Source organism: Rattus rattus, chromosome 11, assembly GCF_011064425.1.
Source record: "Rattus rattus isolate New Zealand chromosome 11, Rrattus_CSIRO_v1, whole genome shotgun sequence".
Taxonomy (NCBI): Eukaryota; Metazoa; Chordata; class Mammalia; order Rodentia; family Muridae; genus Rattus; species Rattus rattus.
Genome location: NC_046164.1, coordinates 1,341,051 through 1,366,729, shown reverse-complemented (window position 1 = coordinate 1,366,729; position 25,679 = coordinate 1,341,051). Strand labels below are relative to the sequence as shown.

The following is a 25,679-nucleotide window of genomic DNA, read 5'->3' as shown; positions in this document are numbered from 1 at the left end:
TAAAGAACCTTCAGACTCATTTCCAGAGTGGTTGTACCAGCTTGCACACCCACCAACAATGTAGGAGTGCTCTTCTTTCTCCACATCCTCAGTTCTGGCCATCTTTTACAATAATCTTTTGTCTAGACAAAGATAAAGCAAGTAAAGAGATCATAACATTTGGATGGGGTAACAGATACAGGGATGACAGCAATTTGGATCGGTCCCTGGCATATGGCCATAGAGCAGTTTCCTGACCCATTTGAAAAGACTGTTTGTTAACTATGGGGGTTACTTAAATCTTGAATCTCCAGATATAAAGGCTATGCTGGATGGAAATGAACAGCAGGGGTAGAATGAGAAGTCCATTTCTAATCCAGTGGGGTCAAGTGCAGCTGACAGAGTGGGATTTTCTGGAATTGGGGACAAGGTGGGTGGTCTTGATGTATTCTGGAGCTTAACAGAGCATTGTTGTTAAAAAGGGTCCTGCCATTTAGAAAAGAGTGGTGAGGTCTGATGGTCTGGAAGGGATAGAACTTGGTCTCCAGTGTTGACAGACAGTGGACAAGGGACATTGTGTGGCCGAGGGAGACAGTGATCAGCAAAGTTCCATAGGAGACAGTGAAGGTGGCCAAGTAATGGGGTGAGTTGATGATCTGGGAGGGGAGATCATTAAGGTGAAAGACCAGGATTTAGGACAGAACATCCATCCATGTATGAACTCAGAGAGTGAGATGAGGAGAGGTTGCTTGGGAAGAGCTTGTAGTCTGAAAAAATCCAGAGGCAGTTTTACCCAGTCAAGGTGAAGTTCATGTGACAGCTTGACAAGAGTGGCTTTTAAAAAGCAATTGGTTCTTCTACCTTTCCTGACAATTGAGAGTGGTAGGGAATATGAAAATGCCAGGAGCTGTCTAGGACCTAAGATAGAATTTGGGTGTAAATTCAGGACCATTGTCTGACTGGAAGGAGACTGGGATACCAAATCCGGGAATAATCTCTCAGAAGAGGAGATCAGAGACTGTCTGAGCCCTTTTGTTAGTTGTGGGAAATGCCACCCACCCACCTCGAGAGAGTGTCCACCAAGACCAGGAGGTACTTGGCGTGTTTGACAGAGGGCATGTGGGTAAAATCAAGCTGTCAGTCAGTCCTAGGGAGGGAACCTCGAGCCTGATGGGTAGGAAAAGGGGTAGGAAAAGATATCATTCCCGCGATATCTTGGAGCGAAGATAAGTAAATGCTTTGACATAGGGAAGCTTTTTCCATATACCAGACAGCTGGCAGTATGTATGAAGACCCCGAAAAATAATTGGATCTAGTGTGCCATTAAGTGGTGGCCCTTGGAGTCGTTGTCTAATGGGTACTGAATCCAGACCTTATTAAAGAGGTGTACTAGTTTTGATGCCCACAAGTCAGGCATTAACTTCAGAGATTTGAAAATTTCCAGGAGACATCCCAGTGAGGAGCCTGGAGGTATGATCAAAGACAATGAGACACCTATTGGACAGTTATTGAATTATTTCATACCGGCATCCCAAGAATAATTTCAATAACAAAATTTCAGCCAGGCTAAATGGATCCTCTAGAGGCTTCACGGTAAATCCAAGACTCACCAGAAAGCATCCCTACCTAGGCCTAGGGTTTCCTGAATGGCTGCAAAAGCCCAGACGGGAGAGGGGTGCGAGAGTCACTTTCAAGGAAGTAGTCACCCAAGGCTTGAAATCTTACCTTGTGTATCAGCTAGGAGGCTGGTAATAAGGAGTGACTGTGAAATACCAACCCCTTAGCCCCTAAAGGGTGGCCAGACCTTATTTGGGAAATTGGGGTCCTCCCCACTGACTGGAGGAAAAACCTTACCAATCTGCCAGTGTTTGTTGTTGAATTTTAGCGATCTGGTAGCAGGAAATGTGAAACTGTATGGTTGGTATGGACCTGTCTGACTAACACACGTGGAAAGAGCTAGCATCATATCGTGGACTGCAACTCATGTGGTGGAAGTCTGTGAGTCCCTAAGCAACCAGTATGTGGTGGTGGTTGAGCAGCGGTGGGGCAATGATGGGCTGGTCCCCTCCCAGCACCCAGTGGCAGGGAGAGCTGCTGCATCTGCAGTCACCTGGAGCTTGACCAGGAAGACAGAGTGGCGGCTGTGATCCAAATCCACAAGTCATGGCGGGCATAGTGGTGGAGAGGTGGAGCGAGAACAGCTGCGTCTGTCATGTAAGTCCACAAGAGGCGATGGCAGCAGGCAGTGGGCAGCTATCATGGCTGCTGCCAGCTTTGGAGGTAGCCCCAAGCTTGCCAGGCGAAGGTGGCACAGTGGTAGTCATTTTGATCACTGTTCCTGCCAGAGCCAGTTACTTTGACCACCGCCAAATTGCAGTGGGCATAGCTGCAAGAGTTCCCGGGTTTCAACACCAATGTTGTGATAGAATCTTGCTCATCCACACAGACCACAACAGGCCAATTCAGTTCCATGTGGGAGAGGTTTATTGGGGCAACAGATACAAAAGGGAGGCAGGAGAGAGGGAGGAGGAGGAGGAAGAGCAGAAGGAGGAAGAGGAAGAAGAGAAAGAGGAAGAAGAAAAGGAGAAGGAGGAAGAAGAAGGGGAAGAAGAAGGAGGAGGAGGGAAGGAAGGAAGGAAGGAAGGAAGGAAGGAAGGAAGGAAGGAAGGAAGGAAGGAAGAAGGGGGCAGGAAGGGTCTGCCTTTTATTTAGACTGTCACATAACTACTCACAGGTAAAGGTTGTAGGTAAACTAAATGGACACCAATAATTTATGGCCATTGCCATGGGTCAACTATAGGTGATGTCACCACTGGGTCTGGAAGTGAAAGGTGGTTCCCGATACCAATATTGTATACCATAATATTAATAAAATACATGTTAGAAATTTTCTGTTCAGTACTATACTAGACCACATAGTAGGATAGCTACTATTATACACATTCTTCTCACAAAAGGGGATGTAGACCAGATAACCATTGATGGGACACAGACAGATAAATTATAAGGAATACATCTTGAGCAACCTAGATCAGACTGATGGTGTCAACTAAAGGGTCTTTAGAAACTTATCTCAAAGAAGAAGGAGGCTAATACCTGCCTGCTAGACATAAAGTTTTCCTGAATACTCATTCTAGAAAGGACTAAGCATGCACAGATGTCAACTCTCTAAAAGAAGCTCACTGGAAAGTCATCAGGATGAGTTTCTGTTGCAATCCTGAAGAACCTGGAGTTTGGTAGCATCAATAGTCAGCCCCCACTCAGGAATAACAGAGCTTCTATGTACAAGATGGCTATTCTATTCTTCCATATTTTGTTTCGCACCCAAATGTGTATCTTACCAATCTTCTAGCCACCTTGATTGAATCAAGCTTGAAAATCAAGGTTAACTCTCACAAGGTGACCTTCCAGCTAACCTGATGCACCTATGCTGCAGAGGATAACGTAAAAGTCTACATTCTTTTACCAAACCAGCTGGCATTTTTTATAATTTCCCATCCTTTGAAGATTTCTTCAACTTAAATATGATAATGACAACTTGACAAAACTTAGTAAATTACATTAACTCAGTGTAAAGTTGTATTACAAAGGAATAGGAATTTAAGAAAGCAATAGCATTTGCTTAAAATTCTGCTTGAACAAAACTGAAAAAAAATACTCAGGGCAATTATGATCCTGCTTCTGTAGCTCTTCACACATTTGTAACAATTTTTGTTGTACTTTTCCTTTTATATTTTTGAGAATTTTACATTGTAAACAAATATGGCTTTATACACTCCTGCTTTCACCCTAAACACACGCCGCTCTGAAGTTTATATCTTTGTTGTTGTTAAGGGCTCCTTCCTCTGAAAGTAAATTTTCTTAGCATGAAGCACAAGTGCATGGAAGGAAGCAAAACCTTTGCTTCGGGGACATTGGCAAAAACAATGAGAAGTACTTCTCTTCCATTCATGATTCCAGTATCTATGAATCTTGACTATGGGATAATAAACTGTAATAAGTATCCAGATGCTGGTTCAAAGCGAAGATAGATCCTTCTATGGGAACTTGCATTAATTCTAAATATCATCGCTTCTTAAATGATAGACAACTGAGTCTTTGAAAGAACAACCACTATTAAAGCAAATTAATTACTTAAGCCAGTAGAAAATACGATAAAATGAATGAATTTTATGAGCATGAGCCCATCACTGTGGCATACAGTAACGTGAGTTCCTGAGTAATAAGGAATTTTATGGAAATGCTAAGGGACAGAAGTGTATATTCACCACCATTTTATTCCTGTGCTCCATCAAGCCTTGAACATATATAAGTACCTGCTAATGAGCTGACATCTTTAGCACTTACCTGTATAAATAGCCTTAGAAACGTTTTAAATTAATTCATTACTTTGACTTTAGAAAATGTAAAATTAGTAAGAAATTCTTTTAACATAATTCTAAAACTTGAGATAATCAGCATGAAATGGTAAGAAATTGTAACTTTAACACATTTTCTCCAGTAGTAACGTCTGGTAAACCAATAACATTCTATCAACATCATGATATTGATACATTAAAGACTAGTTGTTCTATAGTAATATAGTCTGAGTTGTATTGCTGTTTTCTGACTTCTCTCATGTCCCTTCAGGTTCTTCATTAAATTATGTTAGCATTAACTGGCTGTCTGCTTCATCAGTTTTCTCATGTCAAGAATGTTATATATCAAATTAATCTTACAGTACTTTACTCATTTATCTTCAAGTTTTCACTTTTCACTAAGCATTCGTTCCTGAAGATAGATCTAAAGTGTTTTGAATTCATGTCTCCTGCTGGTTCAAAAATGAGTATTTGTCTCACTCAGGAATGGTTAATTCGAGAAGGGACCAAATGAGCCTGATGTGATGATCTTAAGCCAACCAAGAAGAGAGATTACAGAAATTTATTTATTGTATGGAGTTTTCCTCTCAGAAGTGATGGTCAATGGACATAAAATGGACAATAGAATAGTAATTTAGAATATTTTGAACAAACCTCAACATTTTCTGTAATAAGTTTTACAGTAGCTTCAGTATATGAAATGAAGGATAAAATAATTAGGTATTTAATTTCCTTGATTTAAATCCTATAAAATGGGTACTATTCATTCTTTTGTTAAAAATTAATATTTCTAAATTAGGCTGAAGGGGGAGTGAGAGATTCTGGCATAAAAAATTTAAATAATTTGGCAACGTTAAAGACATAATATTTTAAAATGTAAAATAACCACAGATGACATTGAATTAGAGTTAATGAAATGTAATCTTCCTCTAGGGGTAACCTAGACCATATTTAGACAGGAAACTATTAGTGACTGAAACTAAAAACGCACTGTGTTTAGAAGCCTATTAAAATTGTATTATTTTGATAATAGAAAGTAAAAAGGAAACTAGAATATGAACCTTTTGTAAGGAAGATAATTAGGAGAACATTCTTACTTTATTTTTGTATATTTGAAGACCATGAATTTTAGTAAATACAGAAAAATAATATACAACATTTTCTTTCACTGAACCATGAATGTGCTTTTCCTGTAAATTTAGTGCCTGCCAAAGGAGACTAAGAAGCAAACACTCCCTAGATCTCTGATCTAAACTTTAGTGTTGACTCTTCCATTTTCCTGACATAATCTTCTTCAAATTTCTCATACTGGGCTACAGTGAACTGATTCTTCCAATCACCTGAAATACCTGAAAAAAAAGAACATATTGCAAAAGCATTTGGGATTACTATTAAATATCTATCTAATAGGAATTTAACAAATCGAGTGTGTATTTGGTCTTTAACTTCTGGTATGCATCGTTACTAAAATCTTCAATTCCAACCTTATCTAATTGCTAGGCCTACTCTGTCGCCTTCCAATTTCTGTAGATTTTATGAGTATCTTATGTTAAAAAATAATAATTTCTAAGTCTCTTAAATAAATGCCACTGGATGAAACACTGCCTGATCATCTCAATACTCATGCTCGGGCTGTGAGACCCTTGGTAACAAAGGATAAAGGGGACTAAAGGGACAGTTGACGGCTTTAGTTTACAGAGTCAAATGATGGCTTAGAAAAAATATTATTATAAAACAAGATTGGAAATTACTGCGGTGAATGTAATTAAGCATATTTATTTACTATATTTATTGAGCCTTCCATATATTTAAAACATCAAAAATTCTTATAGGAGGATATGACCTACCACACAGAAGAAATATTTGCTTAAATTATAGTTCTCACAGAATATTCCACAATAACATAGAAGTCACAATGAAAAACCTAGTTTTTCATGTCAACTGGAGACATTTGTTTCAGAAAATTCCTTGAATTTGAAGGGAGGTGCTTCCACCTAAACTGAATGTCATCTAAACACCAATACCTGTTTCCTAACTGTAACAATCAAAGTGTTTTGACATGCTTGCTCCCTGAGAAACAAAAGAACTGTACTTGGAGATTTGCAGTGAAACTTACTCATAGCATAATTCCTTACCTGAATTTGTTTAAAACCTAGAAATTCTAATTATAATGAGTCATATTTGTTTGTTTTTATAGATCCTCATGAAAATTTATCTTAAGACCTTTCCTAAACATTACCACTGTTAATACATTTTTCTGTACAATAAGAATATCCCCCATATCTCCTCATCTAGAGTTATGTGATTGTTTCCTCACTCAGTAATGTTGCACTTAGGCTTTGCACAATGAAAGTGTGGTATGTTTGATATATACAATATCCAAAGAGAAAGCCAAATTTCTATCATCTTTAACATGACCTCATGCATGTCACAGGTGTGGGCCCTGCTTTAGGCTTTGGCTTTTAAAAAAGCATAGACAAGGAGCTGAAAAAAGTAAAAGAAAAACTGCAGGAGTCACAGTGACCATCACCTATCTGCATATCACTTAAAGAAAAATATCTTTTGATTTTAAATTATTGACTTAAAAAATTCTTGTGATTAAGTTATTGACTTCTCAGAGTTGTGGAGTTTTATAGAAAAGTTGGTTAGCTCAGAGGTTATATCTATCTGCTTATCTATCATCTATCTATCATCATCTAACTATATATTTGTCTGTCATTTATCTATTATCTATGTATCAATCACCTTTCTATATATAATCTCTATGTCATGTATGTATCTATTATCTATGTATGATCTATCATCTATATGTCATCTATTTCTGCTTTCTAGTCATACATATGCATGTGAACACATACACAAAATCTAATATTTATTTTATATACTTACTTTATACAAAATGGTAATGTTAAATTCAATATGGAAGACACATTGATAATAACAAAATTTCAGAGTTAATAATTTCACTCATCAGTTAACTTCATCCTACGTAATTTAAACTAGATCACCCGTACAGTCATTTTACTTTAAGGACAATGAAACATATTTAGACAACTTAGACAAATGAAAAGCATTCTTGAGATGCTATGGTGTCAAAACTCATACTTATTATTGCACAAGTGTTGAACAAACTTTTCTCATCCTAAATATCTCATTACATCTCATAGAAATGATGTAAGATAAAATACAGTATTTCTTCTAAGGCTTTTGTTTTTTCTACTTTTCAATTTCTCTCTCTTAAGCATACTTAGTTGTTTCTAATTTCTTACAATTTCACATTCCTGTGATTACTTATACCTTCCATAATGTAACCAGAATCTATACAGATATGAATTTGTACTTTTCTCACCCTTCCTCATGAAAGGAGACACAGAGTGGTCCATCTCCTCTTTCATCATAGTGGTGTAATTTGCACTAGGGTTCGCCTTCATTACACTGAAGGAGCTATGGTAGAGGATTTTATTTACAACTTCTTCTGGCATGTCTTTTTCTAGAAACTTTAATACTTTTTGAATTTCACACTTTGGATCCTGAAACAGAAAAGGAGAAAAGGATTATTTCAGTTAAATTTGGCCACAAAGAAAGAAATGCACTTACTAAGATTCTCTTTAAGCTTAACTCATAGGAGAGGGATTTGGGGGTTTTATGCTACATTTTAGGAAACCCAAAGTGATATCCTTGGTCATTCAGTGCACCAAACATGAGCTAAGAGTAAGGGTAGAGTTTATTTCACAAAATTAAAAAAACTGGGTTAATTTGCAATATTAATATTTAAAGATATAATGAATCTGCAGAATAACAGATAGTAATAAGGTAAGTTGCTATTTTACCTATTGAATATCTGCAATCATCTTGTCTTTATCATCTATAGATTAGATTATATATCTGAAGAATTTTCTAGGAGTGAAAAACAGAGTCTATGATCTAGAACATCTACACATGAAAATATGAAAATGAAAGCAAAGTATGAGAGCTATTCAAAGTCATTCATATGCCAAGTAATTCATATGCAAATGAAGAGGACATCATTATAAATAAGGATGAAATTATTAAATTTAGAATGAAAATATCTGAGGTTGATCTAATGGTACAGAGAGTCTTTAATTCTAGTGAAATTCTGCATCTTCTCTGCCAAATATGCAAATTGTCCTCCATATCTGAGGGGACTAAACCTCATTGCCTTGACAATATCTTGGCAACCTACATAAGAGAATTCCCATACAACGTAATATATGGACACATAAAGATCAATATGTAGGACTCCTCATTTCCTGAAAGCCCATAACTTGTGCACTGTGTAATCACTGTGACTAGTATAAACTCGACTTACTGTATGGCAGCAGCTGTGAATTTGACTATGCATAAAGAGGAACATGCAGAAGAATGAGGTGATTTTCACAGAAACATTGAACTGGACTCTGAAACCAGAGATGGTTTATCCATCATAATGGATTTGATAGAAGTCTAAGAAACAACATCAATTGAGTCAGGCCTACCAAAACTCAGAGCTGATTAACATAATTGCAATTTTCGTTGCTAGATTTCAGTTCTGAGAGACAACATGCCTCATGGAATTTAGTTGGTATATACTTCAATAGTGAAGTAATGTTAATATAGAAAGAAATGAAAAGTTATGTTCTTTTAATGTAGACTCAGTGAGAAAAGAAAAATGGTACAAAAAGAACCTGGATGAATAGGAGGGGATATGGAGGCAAAGCTTAGATCAGAGACTGAAGGAACAGCCATTCAGAGCCTGCCTCACATGTGGCATATATATATATATATATATATATATGTGTACACAGCCAGCAAAACTTGGTAAGATTGATGAAGCTAAGAAGTGCATGCTGACAGGAACCAGAGATAGATCTCTCCTAAGAGACACAACCAGAGCATGTTAAATACAGAGGCAAATGCTAGCAGCAAACTACTGAACTGAGAACTGGACACCCTTTGGGGGAATTAGAGGAAGGATTGAAGGAGCTGAAGGGGCTTGCAACCCCTTACGAACAACAATTCCAACCAACCAGAGCTTCCAGGGACTAAACCACTACCAAAGACTTTACATGGACGACCCAAGGCTCCAACTGCATATGTAGCAGAGGATGGCCTTGTTGGGTACCAATGGAAGGGGAAGCCCTTGGTCCTGGCAAGATTGGACCCCCAGTGCAGGGAAATATTGTTGGGGGTATGGTAAGTGAGGGTGGATGAGGGGGAACACCCTTGTGATGGAGGGAGAGGCTTATAGACAGGAAACTGGACAAGAGAATAGCATTTGAAATGTAAGTGAGGAAATTATCCAATAAAAAGAGAAAAAAAACCTGGATGAAAATAAAGGGATTAAATAAGGCCAGACTCTAGCGATTATCTTAATGATTTTGTATTTTAGAAGCTAATAAACTATTTGAACACATAAAAGTAATAACAGATTTTCTAATGATATTATTATTATTATTCAATAATCAATAGCAATATGGTGGATTTAAATTAATTCATATTGTATGACAGAACTAATGTTAAAAGTAAATTAGCTAAGTTTATAGATTTAGAAGAAAAGAAAGAAATGTACAACCCCTTCCACTGGTGCCTCAACAAGGCTATTCTCTGCTACATATGCAGTTGGAGCCCAGGGTCAGTCCATGTATAGTCTTTGGGTAGTGGTTTAGTTCCTAGAAGCTCTGGTTGGTTGGCATTGTTGTTCTAATGGGGTTGCAAGCCCCTTCAGCTCTTTCAATCCTTCCTCTAATTCCCCCAAAGGGGGTCCCATTTTCAGTTCAGTGGTTTGCTTGGTTGGGCCCCCAGGGCAGGGGAATGTCAGAGGGAGGTAATAAGGGGGGATGAATGAGGGGGAACACCATTTTTGGAGAGGGGAAGGGGATAGGAGGCTTATGGACAAGAAACTAGGAAAGGGATAACATTTGAAATGTAAATAAAGAAATATATCCAATAAAAAATCCAATTAAAAAATCTAAAAACATTAATTGAAGTGTCCTCTTACTTCTTTCATATCTTCATAAAACAAGTAAAGAATCCGGTATTCTTTTCTTTTCTCCCACCAGCCCTTCACATGATCATACCAGGGACCAAAGCTCACTAAAGTTAAAGACAAAATGTAAAATTAAAACCTATTTACATGAAGTAGAAATAACTAAATGTCTCTCTTTACATTATGATTATCTGTCCATGTACAGAAATTTCTGTAGTTCAGAAAAAAGGGGGGACTAAAGGAGTGAGCATATATGGGATAATCATTTTTTCATGGCACTTGAAGTCTACTTTAAAAAATAAAAGTTATTTTGTTACAAGGTGAACTATGTCTTCCCAAAATCTATATATAGCAATGACTACATTTCATACCTGATAATGAAACTATACTTAAAGGAAAGGTCACCATTGAAAGAAAAATTAGTTCCTGATTATGATAAATTGCTGTACAGAAAAGGAGTTAAGATAGACACACTGAGATGGAAGGCTATGGCAAGAACAATCATGCACAGTTAGCCATACAATGTTTAAGGAAAAAGACTGTACAAAAAATACAGCACTTTCTCCTTGGATTAGTAGATTCCAAAAAAGCAAAAACATACATCTCTGTCATGAAAGTCACACAATATGATAATTTGTTATTAGAACTTTTGAAAACTAATGTAACATTTGATAACAATAACTAAGACTACAAGAGTAAGTCTGCAGAGTCAGACTGTTTTAAACAATAAGAGGTAAGTTCAGAGGAGAGGGAGTCATGAATAAATAAGATGACATAAATGGGAATTCACAAAATGACTGGGAAGAGTAGTATACATATTTTGTTTCTGAGAAGCTTTCAGAATGACAATGACATCGAAAACACAAGCACATAATAGTTCAAGCAATACAGATATTAAGTCTATGCTACATGTCACTTAAACAAAATGGTTTACAAAAGGAGGTTTATATGGGGATTTATATGTCTATTGAGATTTTTTCCCCTACTTTTGCTATCATTAGATAGAAAAAGAAACTGTATGTTTGTTAAGAGAACGAACAGTCACTTAAGAGTTTTGAATGCTATAGAATAGAATCCAAGGAATAGGCATACAATTAAAATAGTCCAACATAGGCATTGAGATGGAAAACAGTTAAATAAGTTGCCAGCAGCCATTCATAACTTAGAAGTGTTGAAACCTAGAATTAGAGACTATATGAGCCACAAATTACCCCAAAGTACACTGAAAGACAAAAGAATCACACCAGACATCTCACCAGAAACTATGAAAGCCAGAAGATAATGGGCAGATGTCATACATACCCTAAAAGAACACAAATACCAGCCCAGGCTACTATATCCAGCAAAACTCTCAATTAACATAGATGGAGAAACCAAGATATTCCATGACAAAACCAAATTTACACAATATCTTTCCACAAATCCAGCCTTGCAAAGAATAATAGATGGGAAACTCTAACACAAGGAGGGAAACTACACCCTAAAAAAAGCAAGAAAAGTAATCTCCTTGTAACAAAACCAAAAGAAGAGAGACACAAAAACATAATTCCACCTCTAACAATGAAAATTACAGGAAGCAACAATCTGTATTCCTTAATATCTTTTAACATCAATGGATTCAATTACCCAATAAAAAGACATAGACTAATGGACTGGATTTGTCAAGAGGTTCCAGCATTTTGCTGCTTACAGGAAACATACCTTAGAGACAAAGATGGACACTACCTCAAAGTAAAAGGGTAGAAAACAACTTTCTAACCAAATGGTTCAAAGAAACAAGTCGGAAGAGCCATTCTAATATCGAATAAAATCGACATTCAAACAAAAGTCATCAAAAAAGATAAAGAACGACACTTCATATTCATCAAAGGAAAAATCCACCAAGATAAATTCTTAATCCTAAATATCTATGCTCCAAATGCAAGGGCACCTACATTCATAAAAGAAACCTTACTAAACTTCAAATGACACACTGTACCTTACACAATAATAAATAGTAGGATATTTCAATATCACACCCTCATCAATGAATAGATGATGTAATCAGAAATAAAACAGAGATAAAGAGAAGGAAACAGAAGTAATGAACAAAGTGGATTTAACAAATATTTATAGAACATTTCATCCTAAAACAAAAGGATATACCTTCTTCACATCACTTCATGGCACATTCTCCAAAACTAAAAATAAAATCAGTCACAAATCAGTGCTCAACACATACAGGAAGATAGAATATATCCCATGCATCTTATCAGATCACCACAGACTAAGGCTGGTCTTCAATAACAAAAAAGCAACAGAACGCCCACATATACATGGAAGTTGAATAACGCTCTACTCAATGATAACTTGGTCAAGGAAAAAATAAAGAAATTAAAGACTTTTTAGAATTTAATGAAAATGAAGGCACAACAAAACCAAACTTATGGGGCACAATGAAAGCAGTGCTAAGAGGAAAATTCATAGTTCTGAGTATCTGAAAAAATGAAACAGGAGAGAGTATACATCAGCAGCATGACAGCATACCTAAAAGCTCAAGAACAAAAAGAAGAAAACACACGCAAGTGGATTAAAAGACAGGAAATAATCAAACTCGGGACTGAAATCAACCAAATAGAAACAAAAAAGACTATACCAAGAATCAACAAAACCAGGAGCTGGTTCTTTGAGAAAATCAACAAGATAGGTAAACTCTTAGCCAGACTAATCAGAGGGCATAGAGAGTGTATCCAAATTAACAAAATCAGAAATGAAAAGGGAGACATAGCAAAATGTCTCAAGTTCAAAAAATCCTCAGATTCCACTACAACAGCCTATATTCAACAAAACTGGAAAATCTGGAGGAAATGGACAATTTCCTAGACAAATACCAGGTACCAAAGTTAAATCAGGATCAGATAAACCATCCAAACAACCCCACAACTTCTAAAGAAATAGAAGCAGTTATTAAAGGTCTCCCAACCAAAAAAACCCCAGGACCAGATGGATTTAGTGCAGAATTCTATCAGACCTTCATAGAAGACCTCATATCAATACTGTCCAAACTATTCCACAAAATAGAAACAGACGGAGCACTACCAAATTCCTTCTACGAAGCCACAATTATGGTTATACCAAATCCACAAAAAGACCCAACAAAGAAAGAGAACTTCAGACCAATTTCCCTTATGGATATTGGTGAAAATACTCAATAAAATTCTCACAAATAGAAACCAAGAACACATCAAAACCATCATCTGCTCTTCTCTCTTCTCTTGCTCTTGTCCTCTTCTCCTCTTCCCCTCTGTCCCTTCTCTCCACATGCTCATGGCCAGTCTCTGATCCTCTCGTCTTCTACTCTTCTCTCAATAAAACTTTCCATGTGGAAAGAAAAGATCATCCAGCATGATCAAGTAGGCTTCATCCCAGGTATGCAGGTATGGTTCAGTATGTGGAAAACCATCAATGTAACACACTATATAAACAAACTCCAAGACAAAAACCACATGAACATTTCATTAGATGCTGAGAAAGAATTTGACAAAATTCAATACCCTGTCATGATAAAAGTCTTGGAAAGATCAGGAATTCAAGGCCCATACTTAAACAAAGTAAAAGCCATATAGAGCACATCAGTAGTTAACATTAAACTAAATGGAGAGAAAATTGAAGCAATCCCACTAAAATCAGGGACTAGACAAGGCTGGCCACTCTCTCCCTACTTATTCAATATAGTTCTTCAAGTTCTAGCCAGAGCAATCAGATAACAAAAGGAGGTCAAAAGGATACAGATTGGAAAAGAAGAAGTCAAAATATCACTATTTGCAGATGATAAGATAGCATACTTAAGTGACCCCAAAAATTCCACCAGAGAACTACTTAGCCTGATAAACACTTTGAGCAAAGTGTCGGGGTATAAAATTAAGCCAAATCAGTAGCCTTCCTCTATTTAAAGGAAAAACAGGCTGAGAAAGAAATTAGGCAAATGACACCCTTCATCATTGTCACAAATAATATAAAATACCTCGGTGTAACTAACCAAGCAAGAGAAAGATCTGTATGACAAGAACTTCAAGTCTCTGAAGAAATAAATTAAAGAAGATCTCAGAAGATGGAAAAACCTCCCATGCTCATGGATTGGCAGGATTAATATAGTAAAAATGGCCATTTTGCCAAAAGCAATCTACAGATTCAGTGCAATCTCTATCAAAATTCCAAGTTAATTTTTCATAGAGATAGAAAGAGCAATTTGCACATTCATTTGAAATAACAAAAACCCAGGATAGTTAAAACTATCCTCAACAATAAAAGAAATTCTGAGGGAATCACCATCTCTGACCTCAAGCAGTATAACAGAGCAATAGTGATAAAACTGTATGGTGTTGGTACAAAGACAGGCAAGTAGACCAGTGGAATAGATTTGAAGACCCAGAAATAAACCCACACACCTATGGTCACTTGATCTTTGACAAAGGTGCTAAAGGCATCCAATGGAAAAAAGAGCATTTTCAACAAATGGTGCTGGTTCAACTGGAGTTCAGCATGTAGAAGAATGCACATTGATCCATTCTTATCTCCCTGTTTAAACCTCAAATCCAAGAGGGTCAAGAACCTGCACATCAAACCAGATACACTCAAACTAATAGAAGAAATAGTGGGGGAAGCATCTTGATCACATGTGCAGTGGGGAAAATTTTCTGAACAAACCACCAATGGCTTATGTTCTAATATCAAAAATGGACATATGGGACCTCAAAAAATTGCAAAACTTTTGTAAGGCAAAGGACACTGTCATTAGGACCAAACAGCAACCAATAGAGTAGGAAAAGATATTTATCAATCCTACATCTGATAGCGGGCTAATATCGAATATATACAAAGAATTCAAGAATTTCAACTCCAGAGAATCATATAATCATATTAAAAATGGGATACAGAGCTAAACGAAGAATTCTCAGCTGAGGAATATCGAATGACCGAGAAGTACCTAAAGAAATGCTCAACATCCTTAGTCATCAGGGAAATGCAAATCAAAACAAAGCTGAGATTCTACCTCACACCAGTAAGAATAACTAAGATCAAAAACTCAGATGACAACAGATGCTGGCAAGGATGTGGAAAAAGAGTAACACTCCTCATTGTTGGTGGGATCGCAAACTGTTACAACCACTCTGGACATCAGCTTTGAGGTTCCTCAGAAAATTGGACCTAACTACCTGAGGACCTGGCTATACCTCTCCTGGGCATATACCCAAAAGATGCTCTGACATAGAACAAGGATACATGCTCCACTATGTTCATAGCATCCTTATTTATAATAGCCAGAAGCTGGAAAGAATCCAGATGACATTCAACAGAGGAATGATACAAAAAATGTGGTATATCTACACAATGGATTACTACTCAGCTATCAAAAACAATGATTTCATGAAATTCATAGGCAAATGGATTGTAGTAGAAAATATTATCCTGAGTGAGGTAACCCAATCACAGAAAATCACACATGGTATGCACTCACTGAAAAGTGGATATTAGCACAAAAGCTTGAATTACCCAAGATACAATCCGTAGACCAAACGAAGCTCAAGAAGAGGGATAACCAAAGTGCGGATGTTTCACTCCTTCTTAAAAGGGGGGACAAAAATATTCATAGGACTGAATATGGAGGCAAAGTTTGGAGCAGAGACTGAAGGAACATCCATTCAGTGCCTACATATGTGGCCCATATATATACAGTCACCAAAACTAGGTAAGATTGATAAAGCTAAGAAATGCATGCTGACAGGAGCCAGATATAGCTTTCTCCTGAAAGGCATAGCCAGAGCATGTCAAATACAGAGGCGATTGCTACAGGCAAACCATTGAACTGAGAACAGAACCCCTTTTGGGGGAATTAGAGAAAGGATTGAAGGAGCTGAAGGGGATTGCAACCCTATAACAACAACAATTCCAACCAACAAGAGCTTCCAGGGACTAAACCACTACCCACAGACTATACATGGACTGGCCCATGGCTCCAGCGTTCTATGTGCCCTTGTTGGGCACCAATGGAAGGAGAAGCCCTTCTTCCTGTCAAGTTTGGACCCCCAGTGTAGGGGAACTTTGGGGGGGGCAGTAGTGCGAGGGTGGATGGGGAGGAGAGCACCCTTATAGAAGAAGGGGAGGGTGACAGGTTAGGGGGTTTATTTCCGGGAAACTGGGAAAGGGAATAACATTTGAAATGTAATATAAAGAAATAACCAATAATAGAAAAAAATCTCAATTAAAAAATAAACATAAGATTTAGATTTTAAATTGTATGTTGCCTTGGAAAAAGCTATTAATATTGAAATCATAATTGAAGGAACACTTGTACTCACCTTGCCCAGCCATGAATTTCTCGAGGAACTCTTCCCAGGTGCCAGGTTCTGGGTGCATTTTTGCCATTTGGTGGAAATAATAGTAAGAAACAGCCACATCTTTGGCATTCCGTGCCACATAGATCATCTGTATGGGCAAAGGAAAGGTTGACGTTTACTTTTGTAATTTAGTAGTTTTAAAGTATTGCTAACATAGCTTACTTTTTACTCATTCTTTACAATTCCAATCATGGTATGGTATTTGTGCACATATACCCAACATAGTATATTGTTTTAATACACAAAAGTTCATCTCTCATTTCTGACACATCTCTGTTCTCTTTAACCTTTAAAAAGACTTTTCTTAAAATATGAATGATGATTATAATAAGAACTAGAACCTTCACCCCTATGTTCTAGGGTCTTTGGTATGAGAAGATATTCTGCAGGCTATGAAAAGAGGAGGGAGGGAGCCCATGCTCTACAATGTGTAGATGTCCAGGATCCTGACATTGAGTAGCTCAGAGACCTAGGATAGAGCCAAACACTACTGACAAAAAGAAAATAATAATCAATGAAATGATAGTCTGCTATAGTTATAGATTGGTACCTTGTCCGGTCATCTACAGAGAGGTTTCATCTGGCAGCAGATGGGAGCAGTTACAGAAACCCACATCCAAACATTATGGAGAGAGAGAGAGAGAGAGAGAGAGAGAGAGAGAGAGAGAGAGAGAGAGAGAGAGAGAGAGAGAGAGAGAGAGGTAGGAAAAGAGAGGGAGAGAGGAGGAGGGAGGGAGGGGAAGGAGGGAAGGAGAGAATCTGTCAGGATATTCCTAGGGAAACTGTTTTGTAGCACTCATTTACTGAAATTCCTTGTTCCTGCCCTTCTTCAAAGCAGGTTTAACACTTGAAGATTAGCCATGCATGGAGTGAACATGGTTCCTAGGAAATCAAGTGAAGAAAGAAACATTCAGACAGCTATGATTAGATTTTCCTGCTCTTCCAACTGATAAACAAAGTGAGGACTTTCATACTCTCAAGTCACAGACAGTAGCCTGTTTGAGCTTGGAAATGGACAAGTGTAGGAAGGGAGTGGACTGAAATAGGTTTGGAAGGGAAATAGTCATAGGATCCTATAGGATGAATACTGTAGCTTATAAATTTCGGTATAAACATTAAACCCTGTAAGCATCACTAATTATTTCTTATTTCAATTTCAATAGACTGGGGCAATAATCCCAAAAGCATGTAGCAACATCATCTGTAACCTTTTTGCAAAATGTGTTTGTCTTGCTTTAATATAGAGGGATGCTTTGAGGATGTCTCTACAAACTCCTAAAAATAAACCATTCTCCCTTCTAGGCTCTAGTTGATATTCATTACTGTCTCTCTCTCTCTCTCTCTCTCTCTCTCTCTCTCTCTCTCTCTCTCTCTCTCTGAGTGAAAAAGAAGGAAGTCCTTATGTAAATGGGGGAAAGAATAGATAATTCAGTGAAGATATCTAAGTATTCAATAAGCCATATTAAAGGCACTAATCTAATTAGTCAGTAAGGAAGTACAAAATTGCCTCCTGCACAGTGTGATTCAAAATGATTGACCTATTTCATATTAATGAAGGTATGGAGTTACCTAGTTACCATTGCTCATCCACACTTTATATACTTCAAATACTATTTTAAAATATCTACTACACAATGAGTACCTTAGGTTACGATAATTCCATCTCTAAATATGTAGACAAGAGAAAATGTGCATATAATCACTAAAAGACATGTAATAAGCAAAGCAACACTATTTCCATTGCTGACAACTAGCAGAAACTCAGCCATATATCAACAGTACTCTTTATAAGTAGACTCTTAAGTGGTCACATATTTTTGGTGCAGTATGTTATTAGTCCTCAACTTTAACCTGAATTAAGTGTAAATCTGCTATTGTTAAATTTTAGACTTTTGGGCTTCGTTTCCACAGTTTATGTCAGAATAGAATCTGAGAATTGCATATCTAGAAAGCTAGTTGGTCTGTTTCTTATAGTACAGCAGAACAAATAAATTCATATAAAGGAACAGCTTTCACATGTGAATTGAGAAAAATGAAAACAGGCAACGTTACTTAATGTGAGAACAAAAAGGTTACTGACTAGAAATTTGTTGGAACTGAACTTTTGGAGTGCTGGCAATGAAGTATGTAGGGTTTCATACATATGATCATTTCCTAAATATTCATGAAACTCAATTCCAAATTCTGTGCATTAAAAAATTAGTAAGTTAAAATCATAAAAAGTATGAATCTACATAATTATAAATCATTCATAGTAAATAAAATATTATTTATATATTTTGCTGGATTGCTTATAGACTTCTAATCTACAAATATATATAAATATAAATATTCATTGATTAATTTGTAGAATTATATAAAATTGTCAATTCCTCTAAATTTTAATCAATCTGTTCTGGTATTGTGCAAACACCAATTCTTTAAAAGGAGTTGAAGGACCGGTGAGAAGATTAAGAATGGGAGACAATCTGACAGTGACTTGGGCGTAGCATACAATCTTTTCTTCAAAAGATGTATCCTAATGTCTACAAAAGCTCCACCCGGTGAAAAGAAAGTGGGGCAACAAAGTTGTTGAGCCATGAAGAACAGAATCTGCCTAGCAGCCCTGATTCCGAGGAAGAAACTAGTGACTGAGCGTACTTGGTGAAATCTCAGGGGAAGGCTGGAACTGCAGCTTTGCTGGGTTTTTGCTATGTTGCATTTGTTGAATGCATCCGTTCATGATGAAACACTTGAGGCTTATGTACCTTTTTAACCCGTGTTCCACTCTGACGACCGGAAAAAAATAACATTTCTGCTTCTGTAAATGACTCAGATCTTGGTGGCTTCACTGATCATTCAATTGTTCCCCGAGCACGTGATCTTTCAAGCACTCAAAGTTAATTGAATCCCCTTCATCCATTGTTACACAAAACCTGGCAATGGTTATTGGTCATTATTTTTCTGTCTCTGATTGGACTTCTAAACATTGTTTCAGAGAAATGTAGCTGGGAGGTTTTTAACCGCATATTGGGAAACCTTGAGACTGATTTGGTACTCAGTATCTGCTTTAAAGATTGACTTGTATATCCTGAAATTAGAACATTAAATAGCAGGGATTGTGGGAAGCCACGGCTTTGTGCTTGACTGAGCTGCCTTGAGAGGCATGCGTCACAGGTTTTTCAGGTTAGAGCCCATGGCTCCTGAGGCACACTGTTCTTTCAAGTTCTTGAGTTGTTCTCCCTCAGGCCACTTTGTTTCTCTGTATATTCCCTTAGTAGTCAAGGAAGCATGAAAACTTGGCAGAAATATTGGTCTTTGGCATCAATCCTCTGCGCCCTGTGTAGCTTGCAGACATCATTGTATTCTAGCAACTATAACTGTATTGATCCTGGAATTTTTCATTGTATTGTGTTTCTGATAAAGGCATACAAAATCTGATTGTTCTCAAAGAAATTGCCACAGTCTCAGTTGTGTTGTGGCTTCTCCAATCTGAACTGACTTAATTCCTTGTGACCGTATCAGGTTACCTTGGCCTTGGACACATAATCTCCAGGCTTTTTCTTCATCTTTTTATTTCACTTACAATATGAAAGACTGAATGAAAATATTTCACATCCCTCTTTGATCTTACATATCTGTGTGTATGTGTGTTTTTATTTGTATGTGTGTGAGTGTCTGTATATAGTGTGTGTATATAGTGTGTTTGTGTATTGTGTGTATGGTGTGTGTGTGTGTGTGTGTGTGTGTGTGTGTGTGTGTGTGTGTGTGTGTGTGTGTAAAACAACAATTAAAGGAGTAAAGCAAAGAATTCAATGCACAAAAAGAATGAAGAGTATATGGGTGGCGTTAGAAGGAGGAAATGGAAGGTAGAAATGTTGTAATTATATACAAATATCAAAAAATTCAAAATGAATGAAAGAAATGAAAAGACAAAAAAGAATATTTTCACTTGCTACCTTGCAGTCGTTTTTCCAAAATGAGGAAGGAAGCAGCTGAACAGGCAGATGTGTCTTCACCAGTCGAGGAGACTGCATGTTATTCAGCATTTCAACACCTACAAACATACACATTAACAGATTGAATTATACGCTTACATTCACAGAGCTTATTTCCAATTCAACCTAAGATCTTCTAATCATTAGTGGCTTAATAAAGTTCTTTTTTTCTTTTTCGTAGTTGCAGTTTGTTGGCTAAGTGGACCAACAGCTTCTTATCTTCCTAAAATCTCTGAGAATATGAACTGTAAAAAGTCATGGTTAAATGGGCTCATTTATTCTTTGTAAGGATCTCCACATCTGTCTGTAAAAACATTCCTTGTTTATAATACAAGATGGGGCAGAAAGAGCAGCTTTGAACCAGTCTCCAGGTTTTCTCTTCATCTTTTTATCTCATTTATAATATGAAAAGATTGGATGAAAATATTTCAAATTTCTCTTCTACCTTTCTCACGTTCAAACTCTATGATGGAATTACATGACATAATATCCATTTCTAGCTTTTCAAGATTTTAAAAAATGCAAAGAAATGTACTCCACAATATTTATCATTGAATATGTCTGTGTGTCACACGTAATGTAATATGATGCACTAATTAAAAATAGACTTCCATATATTAAGGGATTCAAGATAGATTAAGAGGTAGATGTTAACATTATGTAAATGGGACCTAACCAAATTCTAACTTCTCCTCTAGACACTTAAGGATTTCATAGTGCTTCTTCTTTCTGTATTATCATTGTTCCTGGTTCCTTCACACATATTAAGAGCACAGGTGTATTTATTGTGATAGTAAAAGTGAAAACTCGGAGAAAATACCGTTTGTTACTCCAGGAATGATGAGCTCCATGAAGGGTACTCGTCTGTATATTGCATCCCGCTTACACTTCTCTGCATCCCCATTGTTATAGATCAAGTCCAGTATTTCACTGATCCAAGTTGTTCCTAAGAGGAAAATGGAAGAAATTAAATATTTCTGTAGAAAATAATATGAGAAAGTCAAAAGAGGCAGAGCTGTTTTGTAGTGTCTGAAACAAACAAACAAGAAGGGTATAATTTCTACATCCTTTATCCTACTCCAAAAATGGTTTGATTTAAATCAAAATATTCCGAAATGCATTTGAGCTGTACTCCAAGGAGGATGGGCAGAGGGAATAGCCCACTTTGATGAAATTATCTGTTCATATATTTTCTATAAATATATATTAAAAATCATTAGAACTCAGACTTGAAGGGATTATCAGGTAAAGATGATCAACATATATTGGAGGTGTGAAAAGAGGCCACAAAGAACTTTAGCCTGTAGTAATCAGGATGCTACATAGAATAGAGTCTGTTTGACCTCAGTACCATGATTCACTCTGACAAGTATGATATTATGTCTCACCAGTCCTTTGAACAAGTACATAAAAAATGTGCGAACATTGTATACTCAACATCATAGTCTTGTTTGATTATCAGGTCAATAATGCATTTCTATTGAAAGAATATTGAAAGAAATCAGAAAAATAACTTAGTTGTTCTTGTAAAGATAACAGAAACACTGAAATATACTAAGTCTATGTTATAACTTTTTAATGAATGAAATGTATTTGTCCATACTTTTCATGGTGTCAATGGTTTCCAGATACTAGAAATGAATGATACATGTGTACAGTGTTAGAACTAAACTCAATAATTTGTTTGCTAACTTGGAAATTTAATTACGATGAAAGTAAATGAGAGAGACAGAGAAGAAAAATGGCCAAAACTACCTTGTTTTTCTATACCAAAGTGTCATATAGTACATTTATTTAATTCCTAAGATGCTGTAATCATATGGGGTTTGATTAATCATGGCAGAACAGAATATCCTAAATTATAGTTTAGTTGCCCCCCCCCACTTGGGGAATTAAGTAGAAATATAGAGAAAAGTTGCTATTAGAATATTTATTAGTTAGGAAGTTTGATTGATTGTGGGTTCAAGTAAATTCATAGGCTACTTGTTGGCATTTCAGAAGTGAATGTGAAGTTATATAATCTGTGGCAACATTGCCCCAGCAAGCCACAATGCTTCTTTAACAGAAAATTCAGCTCAGGCTAGGCAAAGATCTGCAAGCAAACAGGTTCGTGAGTATGGGTTACTGACTAACTAACTGTCTATAGTGAATAAATCAAAAGTTCTTACCAGATTTGGGATAGGTGGAGATCAAAATGTCATCAGGTCGGGCTTCAAATGACTCTACTTGCGACCATTGCTCAGCGATGCTCCAAAAGAGGGGGATCCCTTGAACATCCACTAACTCCCTCCTGAAGACATCCAGCTTGTTATCCATTTGGTAAGACTAGATCTTAACGAATGGCATCATCAATCAACTTTAAAATGTTACTAATTCAACAGCAATGTCATTTCTCAAACTTCAGAGTGATGAGCTCAGATTAGGTGTGTTATCATCAAGAGAAGAAAATAAAATGAACAGAGAAACATTTATTTTCATTCATACCATTCATAAATAACATATTACCACACTTCATCTGCATATCAGTAGCATATGCTAAGGTAAATACTTTCAAGGTGTACAGTAAAATTACTGCAATTGAAGTTAGGAGAAGACTCTAAAAAAAGGGGGCTATCAGTTCATTCCAAGTCCCATAATGACATAGTTCTCCTTGATTTTGCTATATACGGTAACTTCTTTTCCCTTAGGAAGCAGACACTGATTTATTTAGGCATGAGGAAAATAATGTCTCCTACTCCAATATAATTATATGTCACCATGAGGCAAATGGAACAAAACGTAAGCAACTTGTGAATCTGGGAAAACGATGTGCAGGGGTCTCCTGCAATATTCCAATAAGGTTGAAATTTGTTTAAAGATACGCATACTGGATAAATTCTAACAAAGTTGTAGAGATAGGAGATCCTTATACACTGTTGGCAGGAAAGTAAAGTGATGCGATTTATGGAATCATGAAGTAACTGGAGTTTCCTCAAACAAGAAAAATTGAACTATTTGACTCAGTTACATTCAAAAAATGGGGGCGGGGCATAAATTAGAATTAAAATGACCTTCCTTTAAATATCAAGGTAAACTGGTAAATTGTTTAAATTATACATGGCATAAATGTATACATGGGTTGTGAGCAAGATTTAGCAGAGAAAACAGCGATTATAATAAGACACCAATGAAGATGTCAAATGCATGGGGAAAGGCTCACAGGACACATTCCTACACAAAGCAGCGATTATAATAAGACACCAATGAAGATGTCAAATGCATGGGGAAAGAATCACAGGACCCATTCCTACACAAAGCAGCAATTATAATAAGACACCAATGAAGATGTCAAATGCATGGGGAAAGGCTCACAGGACACATTCCTAGACAAAGCAGTGATTATAATAAGACACCAATGAAGATGTCAAATGCATGGGGAAAGGATCACAGGACACATTCCTACACAAAGAACTATAGGCAACTGAATAAAACTAGAAGTAAGAGAGGTGGCCCTCCCTGGGAAGATCACAGTGATTGTCCACTGTCCACTGGTTACACATGCAGGTAACATTATTTTGACTTATCTAGTCATATTTACATACATAAATATTTATATGCATGCAATAACCATTGGCAAAATGAGTGGCCATGAATTTGAAGGACAGCAGGGACCTATAAGGGGGTTTGGAGAGAGCAAGGGAAAGGCAGATTAAAATAAAATATCAAGAACAAACAACAGCCAAAGGATAAAAGAAAAAATAAGCTTAAAGTTAGGCAATTGAAGATACATTGCACATCTTCCATTAAACATTGAAGCACTCATTACGATGACCCTGTTTTCTTTTTTCTTTTCTTTTCTTTTTGGTTATTTTATTTATTTACATTTCAAATGCTAATCCCTTTCCCAGTTTCCCCTTCAAAAGTCCCCTTTCCTATGCCCCTTCCTCCTGCTTCTATGAGGGTGCTCCCCCACCCACCTACTCCTGCCTCATGCCCCTGGCCTTCCCCTACACTGGAGCGTCAAGCCTTCACAGGACTAAGGGCCTCTCCACCATTGATTTTTTCCAACAGGACTCTAGATGAAGACACTTCTCTTGTTTCTCTTACCTGTTTTAGGTAAGAGAAGAACTTGAAATCTACCAATACTCTTACTCTAAAATACACCTGCCTCCAATTTAACATGAGCTAAGGCACCCTGTTTTTTCCTTTAAAAAATCTACCTTTAAAATTTTATCTAAACCGAGACTTTGTATTACTCTTTTAAGAGTATGCCTAACAAGCAGTGCCAATATTATGTTTTAGAAAAGATCCCTGACAATTAGTACTGCGGTGGATTGAATATGCTTGGCCCAAGGAGTAAGTAGCAATATTAGGAGGTATGGCCTTATTGGAGTAGATATGAATTTATTGGAGGAAATGTGTAACTATGGGTGTAGACTTTGAGAAGACAAGGAAGGCCATTGGTGAAGGGGCAAAAACCTCAGTTGCCATTGATGGTCCAGGTCAGAAGGAGTCATGCAAAGAAGTTGAGGCTTGACATCATGAAGAGAGCCTTTTGAGGCTATTGGTGAATTCTAGCTGCAGCAAATTAAAGATGCCAGTACTATGGGATGATCCCCAATAACAGTAATGGAGTAGAGTCAAGCAGAATCTAGAGTGCTACAGAGGGCAGAGATGGAGAAGTGACCCAAGTCCTTTGGAGGAGCCCAGAGGATTATATGTGGATCCCAGACATTGGAACAAGAAGCTGTAACATTGAAGTTACAGTGATGTTAGAGATGTCAGAGCCATGGGATACCAGCCTAGGAAAGCTGCTAACAGGAAGTGGAACCTGCCGAAGGGAATGAAGTTTATTGCAGTCAGCAAAGATGGATGGAGCTGGAGACACAAAGATCACTTTTACATAAGACATGGAGATGCAGAATTTGGACTTTGCCTAACTGGTTCATGGTCTTTACTTTAGTCCAGTGATTCCTCACTATAAAGTTTTGGAATGTTAATATATATCCTGTGTTATTGAGGG

At 37.0% G+C, this 25,679-nt stretch overlaps 1 protein-coding gene across 1 annotated transcript in view; it reads right to left on the bottom strand.

Annotated features, from left to right (window-relative positions):
- Nucleotides 1-5,404: 5,404 nt before the first annotated feature.
- Nucleotides 5,405-25,679, bottom strand: part of LOC116912233 (sulfotransferase 1 family member D1) — a 33,141-nt gene continuing 12,866 nt past the window's right edge. The window contains exons 2-8 of the mRNA XM_032916208.1: nt 22,846-23,008; nt 21,498-21,623; nt 20,639-20,736; nt 16,662-16,788; nt 10,336-10,430; nt 7,687-7,867; nt 5,405-5,686 (exon numbers count right to left, since the gene is read on the bottom strand). Coding sequence (XP_032772099.1) covers nt 5,574-5,686; nt 7,687-7,867; nt 10,336-10,430; nt 16,662-16,788; nt 20,639-20,736; nt 21,498-21,623; nt 22,846-22,993 — 888 coding nt within the window. The 5' untranslated portion in view covers nt 22,994-23,008 and the 3' untranslated portion in view covers nt 5,405-5,573. The remainder of the gene's footprint in view (nt 5,687-7,686; nt 7,868-10,335; nt 10,431-16,661; nt 16,789-20,638; nt 20,737-21,497; nt 21,624-22,845; nt 23,009-25,679) is intronic.